The sequence below is a fragment of the Lygodium microphyllum genome, unplaced genomic scaffold, assembly GCF_053477565.2.
Source record: "Lygodium microphyllum isolate KBCC unplaced genomic scaffold, Lygodium_microphyllum_v1.1.10 scaffold_177, whole genome shotgun sequence".
Classification (NCBI taxonomy): Eukaryota; Viridiplantae; Streptophyta; class Polypodiopsida; order Schizaeales; family Lygodiaceae; genus Lygodium; species Lygodium microphyllum.
Window position 1 is genome coordinate 93,587 of NW_028229660.1, and position 7,472 is coordinate 101,058.

Sequence of the window (7,472 nt, forward strand, 5' to 3'; positions counted from 1 at the left end):
TACATTTTCAAAGAGCTTTCTTTAGACATTGAGCATAACACAAGTGCTAATGCTTCTCTTAAACAAGAAAACTGATAAACACAAACATGGGATTGGTCACATTCATCATTGCAAAAATATATTATTTACTATCAGAACTGGGAGACCTGGTGCGTGTATCCCTGCGTCTAAATTGCAGGTTAGACACGCCCTCAGACGCGCTCCAGAGTGATCCTTCTGTCCAGCGCATCTATCTGCGCATCTAAGATACAGCACAGACGAGCTGTCAAGCGCGCATTCCAGGTCAATGCGCGTGTATAATCGCGTGTAGACTGCAGGTCAACCTTCTATGCAGTGCGTGTACACTGTAGAGCACACGCGCTCTAAGACGCGTCCTTAGAGAAACATTTTTCGTGTCTATATCTGCGTCTACACTGAGATGTAGACGGGCTATCAGACGCGCTCGGTCCGCTAATTTTAGGTCGACGACCGCCATTGATGATTTACAAAATGCAATACATAATGGAATCACAAATCCTAAATACACAGACAGAGCAGAGAGAGGAAGAGAGAAACAGAGAGAGAGAGAGAGAGAGAGAGAGAGAGAGAGAGAGAGAGAGAGACTCACCTTGGGTGTTTGGTGTGGCGGGTGGTGGCGCTGCTTCCTTCTCCTTCTTCCTCTCCTTGGTAATTTACCCTCCCTTGATGCTTGCTTGCTGCTTCTTCTTGTTCTCCTCTCTCTTGTTCTCTCTTTCTTCCTATCCTTGGCTTTCCTTTTTCCCTTCTTATGTGTTTGAAATGAAAGAAGAGGTGAGGCATGAAGAGACTAGGTGAGGCATGAAGAGATTGCATGTCGGCTAAACTCAAGCTTCAGAACCACAAAAAACATAGGAAAGGAAAGGCGTAGTTTGAAAAGAAATGATTTAAGTATGATTTGAATTTTGACATGTGTGTCTATTTTTGCGTGTATATGCGCGTCTATTGTTCAGGTAGACGCCAGTATAGACGCAAACATAGACGTGGAAATAGACACGGAATGAGAGAGGGAGAGGGAGAGGGAGAGGGAGAGGGGGAGAGAAGAAAACATAATAGGGAAATGAGAGAGAGAGAGGGAGGGAGAAGAAATGAGAGAAGGAGAGGAAGAGAGCCAAAGGAAATGAGAGAGGAAGAGGAGAGAGAAAAAAAGAGAGAATGAGACGAGAGAGAAAAAGAGATAAGATGTTAAACATAATAGGCAAATAGAGCAAGAGAGGGTATGGCCCATGCGCGACATCCACATCTGTGCATGACATCAACCGCGATTGGCCCCTGCAGCATGAGGCCTCCTCTGTGCCCTACTGCAAAACACAAACCAGATTGCCATCAAGACGATTGTTGCATGCACGCAATCACTTCCTTGCGGAAGTACTTTCATGAGTGGTTTCAAGTTATATCTAGCAGAACAAGCTCCTTACAAAGGTCAATCCAAATCGAAGGCTCTTCCTCAAGGCCTTTCAATTGAGTCTCTCATCGTCGACTACCTCAAGAAAGTATCACAATTTATCTTGCATTACCTGAGGGACAGGTATGGTGGGCAATTGATGATGAAGGATATTCAATGGTGTCTTTCTGTGCCAGCAATATGGGCAGAAGCTACCAAGCAAAAGATGAGGAAATGTGCTCAGGAAGCTGGTATGGTCAAGGGAGTGTCAAGCAGAATATGCACAGAGGATGCTAGCCCTCATCTATTAAGAGTAGTTCTGGAGCCAGAGGTTGCATCTTTGCATTGTCTCCAAAATGCTAGATTCCTATCCATCAGAGAAGGAGAAAAGCTTGTTGTGGTTGATCTGGGCGGAGACACTATTGATTTGCTGGTGGGTGAGGATTTGCAAAAATCTAAGGCTGATGCTGTAGCGTTAGATGCGACCTTATTGTGGCTTCAAAACTAATGAATGATCTGCATTTTAATAATTATCCTTGGACTTAATGCCAGTCCGGTTGTACAGATTTCTTTAGTATATTTAGGGTAAAGGAGCCAATAAAGTGATACTTAACATTAATAAGGCAATAGCTCAGTTGTGAAATGGTCTTGGTCCAAGTTGCTTATATTGTTAGCCCATGCCAGTACCCAAAAAGTGTCACCTGATTGATAGCTGTCTTTTTATAGACTCCTCTACCCTGTAGTGTTCTCACTTTGCATTGTAATCCTTGTGTATTCCAACCTCCCTCCTTGTGTATTCCAACCTCCCATGCTAATGATAGAGGGAGAGGAGAGAGAAAAAGGAATGAGAGAGAGCAAGGAAGGGAGAGGAATGAGAGAGAGAGGAGAGAGAAAAAAGAGAGAGGGAAGGAGAGGAATGAGAGGGAGAGGAGAGAGAAAAGGAAATGAGAGTGAGAGAGGAGAGAGAAAAAGGAATGAGAGAGAGAGGAGAGAGAAAAAGGAATGAGAGAGGGCAAGGGAGGGCGAGGAATGAGAGGGAGGAGAGAGAAAAAGAGAGAGGGAGGGAGAGGAATGAGAGGGAGAGGAGAGAGAAAAGGAAATGAGAGAGAGAGAGGAGAGAGAAAAAGAGAGAGCGATGAGATAATTTGCTTATTGATTCAATGTGTATTCCTAATTCTATGGTTTTTATCATGCGCACACGTGCATACTCAAGAATCAATAGTCAATTTTAAAGCTAAATTGAATTTTCCATAATAAAAAGGAAGTATCTTTTATCATCTTCAAGTACGTAGAGAAATTACGAGATACATATTGCAATGCTTGCTACTAATTGTAAGGTTTTTGTCGCTTGCCGCTAATTACTTATATCAGGCTTGTCAACTGGAGGAACTGCCATTCATTAGAGAGCAATGAAAAAGTAATTATTAACTCTATTTTTTTAATTCAATGATTCAATGTGTATTCTTAATTCTATGGTTTTTATCATGCGCACATGTGCATGCTCAAGAATCAATTTCAGGTGGTTAAATAATTATTAACTTTGGTTTTTTAATTACGTGAATTGCTAATTTTAGGTGGTTAAATAATTGTGTGTCTGCTGGCGCGTCTATATTAGCGTCTATTTGCACGGATATATAGATGCAAAATACGTGTCTATTTACATGCACGTTTACACGCACTTATAGACGTTGTGATAGACGCGCCCGACTTTGCGCGTCTAGCATGCGCGTCTATGCCTCGTTTCTGTTGTAGTGTTTGGTAGGTTTGAAATTCTCAAGACATTGCAAACCACGGATTCATCCAAGATTATGGGCCACAAGAGAATGCTTCTTCTGTGTTCAAGTGGATGTCACCTGGTTGTAGGAATTGCCCCTAAATTTTAGGAGCCTAAAATGTATTTTAGAACATCTATTACTATCCTTCAATCATGAAGCCACCAAACCTAATATGAGTTAAGAAATGTTGCATACTTCGTAATATTTGAAAGAAGATTGACATACATTCTAAAAATGTTTTCACAAATGTTGCATACGTAGTATTATTTGCAGAAGATTAACAAACATTCCAAACATGTCTCACAAAGTTGTCAAAATATTTTCAATCAATATATGCTATTTTGAGCTTTCATTTGACATGAGAATATTGGTCTAAATTTCCTTTAGTAAAATGAAACAATAAAAAACAACTAAATATAAATATATATATTCATGTGTATGTGTGTGCATGTGTGCAGACACATGCACACATGCGTTTGTTATGTTTCTATTTTAACCTAAATTGGAAAAGTTTATCCCCCTTCTAGTCTTGAGTATCCAAAACAAAAACCGTTCGATGCTTTTTTATATATGACTTACATGAATCACATGGCAATTGAGAAATTGCAAAGTATGTGATAAAAGCGTGTAGGAAGAATGTCTGTATTTGCATTACTTTTTGGTTAGCCTTCTCAATCAACACAAGATAGCCATCATATAGATCCCGTATCTAGAGTGTCTTAATTTTGTATAGAAAGCAAGGAGATGGTAACCACTTAGGAATAGGATAATGCCCACTCTATAGTTGGGCTATGTAGATTGGCTTGTGTGGACATTAGTACTACAAAGTTATCTTCCTATCCAAGCACGTGGGATCTAAAGAATGTAGATTGTCTTGTTGCTCTACCTTGGGGTGAGTCACTCATAAATATGTGAGTTCAAAAGAAAAGGATTTTTTAGATATCATTTTTATACAATTTTTACATATAGAAGGGTACCATATAAAGAAATAATTTATAGATTGAATTAAAAAAGGATGTGTTTTATTTGAAAATTTTTACAAATAAGGGTGCTTTTGAATAAGCCTTAAATGCACGCAATGGTAAACCCTTGGATCTCCTCTCTTATCTTCTTTCTAAAGCATGTGGGATGGAAAGCCACGTTCATTAAAATCCAAGGTTTGGAGTCATGTGAATGTCATGGGAAGCTTTTGAAATTCAAAATGTGGCATTAGTTAAGTTTGTGTAAATAGAAGAAGAAACTTGCAATTTTTCAGAGACGTACAGAAAAAGTAATTCAAGGAGGCAAAAAGGATAGCAACGACTTTGGAGACCGTCATTTGATGACAAGTCGACGCTCTCTCAAGTTTTTTCATGGCCGCGGGCGCGATCGCCGTCGATCTGCGATTCTTGATCGAGCGAGTGAGCTGTTTGGACTGTCTAGCCTGACATTTTATATCCATGAGTCAAAGGCGCCTGTTGACCGAAATGGCAGACCACGCGGCTCGATCTTACTGGGCCACGTCTCCCGTGCGGCGAGTGTAGTCCAGCGCTTCTTGGATCTTGCCTGTGTCGTTATACGTTATAGTGGGCAATCTGACAAGCAAACCTACTCAGCGCTCTCTCTCTCTCTGTCTCTCTCTGTGTCTGTGATATCACCAGCAACACGACTCACAGCTATGGCCCCCATTAGCCTCCGTGCCCAGCCAACTCTTGTCTGGCTGCAATCCCTACTCCTCATCCTCCTTACTGCCACCATTGTTACTCATCATCCAGGTAACTAAATCATATACTACACACTCAAGTTATTATATCCACTCGCTGCTTGTCAATAAATTACTCTCATTCCCCAGAATAATTTCTGGCCTAGCTGGTATCGATTGTTTGAGTAGATTATTGACGACGTTGATTGTGCGACTGTGATGAATTGATGCGATGAATGATTGGTGAGATTAATTGGATCGTCATTGATGGTACAATTACGTTGATCAATTTATGGCTGATGTTATAGTACTGTGTGCTGTAGGCGCAAGGGCGCAGATAGGGCCGTGCTCGGACGCATGCTATGTGGTGGAGTACGTGAGCTGCAGCTCCAGCCCAGGCCAGGAGCTGCCGAGCGCCTGCAACTGCTGCTTCTTCCACATGGCCTACCCCGACCAGACAGGCTGCGCGCTCCATCTCTCCGATGGCACCGACCTCCAATGTGACTTCTGATCTGGCTAGCTAAAGAATCGTGATCCCCGTGAAACCAGTGGAATATCAATTATTGCTTTGCACAATCAGTACCATACGATGTGGCTGCAGATAATTGAAGCGACAAGATGGTTACTACTAATAATGATAATCGTAAATAAGTCACAAGATATTCAGAAATTGGTTGTTTTGTCCTTCCTATTATTGATATTAACTACTACTAATATCATTTGAATGACACATAATCAGTGTTCACCAAAAAAACTGCGGCTTTGTGCCAAGGAACCGCAACTATCCTTGCAATGTCGGTAGTCTTGCACGTCTAATGCATGAATAATTTTGTTTTTATAAATTGTGTTTGTACTGCATATTCCGATGTGTACTGATCGGAAGTTTATTTCAAGGAATCCAAATGTCTAATGAAGTAATTAGTGAGGATGTCAAGAAGAAAATGCACGTTATTAAAAGATATTGTGCCAGTGTGTGCACAACACTACACCAAAAAGTAAGCATCGACACACTCCGTAGATATGCTTTTATGGGCATATCTATCTACACGTTCGTAGCCACGTCTGATTCTTGATAACTTTGATGTGGTTATGGACGTAACCTTAGACGAGCAATTTTCCATCAATATAGATATGTGTATATCTTGATTAATGTTAACACTACCTTGGCAACCTACCTCCTTAAATTTGAATACTAATGTTTAAAGCTACAAACAAATGGATACATACACATCATTGCTATAACATGTGAAGGACACACCAAAAGGCAAGCATAGACACACTCCATAGATGTGTGCTTTTATGGGCCTCCGATCATGCTAACAAGTGTAGTAGCAATTTAAAAAACAGCAAATAATTAGTATCTAGTGTTTTTCCTCTCTGATCTCCCTCTCTCTCTCTATCAATCAAACTTTCTCACTCTTGCTTGTTGATTTTTAAGATATGTCATTAGAATGAAGGTCCATATAATTGAGTCATGCGACTTGATAGACTTAATGAGTCATAGATTTTGAACCATTATATGCTATTGTACTACAAGGGATGAGGAAAATGCCATTCAAATTTAATATAAAAAATACACACAAATAAGTTTTAACTAATTAGGCCCCACCATCGAAGTGCACAATAGTATAAGCTTGGGTCATACGACATTGGTAAGACCATTGGAATAAGTGGTGAAAAAAGGATTGACAAATATATTGATATATAGCTACCATATTACCAACGTACACTTACACATGCATAGAAAAATAAGTTTGATGAATATACCAATAGCCGTAGAGAAAAAAACTACTTATTTGCCATACACATAGTCAAAAAAATTTTAAAACTAGTAAATCGATATAACTAGCTTAATTTGTAACTATTACACATGTTAATGTGATATAAATGTATTCTCAATACTTTGTTCATCTAGTTGGCACACACAGAGCTCACACTTCAGGAAGGGTTCATATTGGATGAGGATTAACTTTGGTCTACCTATCTAAAATATATCAATTATTAAGGTGTCTATGGAGGAATTAAGCTAGACCTTTGATTAGAAGATGCTCAATTGAACTATTTAGCATTACTAGCTCAATACTAGTAAATAGTCAAATGAGAGAACAATGCCTCTAGATGCCTTCCAAATGGAGATTTCATACATTTCTCCACTTTCCACTCTCTACTCTCTTTATTGTACTCTTCTCTTTGTATTATACTCTATTCTCTCTCTCTCTCTCTTTAGCTAGTTTGTAATTTATTCTCTCTTTATAGCTACTCTATATATAGAAGCTAACTGACACAATCTGCCTACTTTCTTTTTCCCTATTTCCATACACTTTATTTCTCTATATTAAGTACTTTGAAAAGGAGACTCGTACATGTTTGAAAGATTTCTCCCTTATAAATTAAAAAATATATAATATAACACAAACTAGAGACCTTAAACACTTTAAGCTTACGTGTTTACTAAACCATTGAATAGAGTGTTTATGAACATGTTCACAACTAGGCTATAAACACAATTCTACTAGAAATCATAATCACAAATGTAATGTCGATACAAGGTTTGGAGCATTTACTTGAGCCTTTAAAAAATCGTTAAACTCAACATTTATAAAGCTGTTAAAACAAG

The 7,472-nt window shown here is 39.2% G+C and overlaps 2 protein-coding genes across 2 annotated transcripts; both read left to right on the forward strand.

Moving 5' to 3' along the window:
* The first annotated feature begins 1,391 nt into the window (after nt 1–1,391).
* LOC148008344 (uncharacterized) lies at nt 1,392–1,907 on the forward strand. The gene has a single exon (XM_087674295.1). It carries the CDS (start codon nt 1,392–1,394, stop codon nt 1,905–1,907), a length of 516 nt encoding a protein of 171 aa, XP_087530421.1.
* A 2,811-nt stretch (nt 1,908–4,718) lies between these two features.
* On the forward strand, nt 4,719–5,684 carry LOC148008345 (uncharacterized). The gene is made up of 2 exons (XM_087674294.1): nt 4,719–4,928; nt 5,179–5,684. The coding sequence occupies exons 1-2, from the start codon at nt 4,832–4,834 to the stop codon at nt 5,364–5,366; spliced, it is 285 nt and encodes a 94-aa protein (XP_087530420.1). The 5' UTR covers nt 4,719–4,831; the 3' UTR covers nt 5,367–5,684.
* Nucleotides 5,685–7,472: the final 1,788 nt, after the last annotated feature.

What these genes read in the sequence shown, in the direction of transcription:
- LOC148008344 (XM_087674295.1), top strand. Translation starts at nt 1,392, where the DNA reads ATGAGTGGTTTCAAGTTATATCTAGCAGAACAAGCTCCTTACAAAGGT.
- LOC148008345 (XM_087674294.1), top strand. Translation starts at nt 4,832, where the DNA reads ATGGCCCCCATTAGCCTCCGTGCCCAGCCAACTCTTGTCTGGCTGCAA. An exon ending in CATTGTTACTCATCATCCAG is followed by an intron (nt 4,929 to 5,178) that starts GTAACTAAATCA and finishes TGTGTGCTGTAG; the next exon opens with GCGCAAGGGCGCAGATAGGG.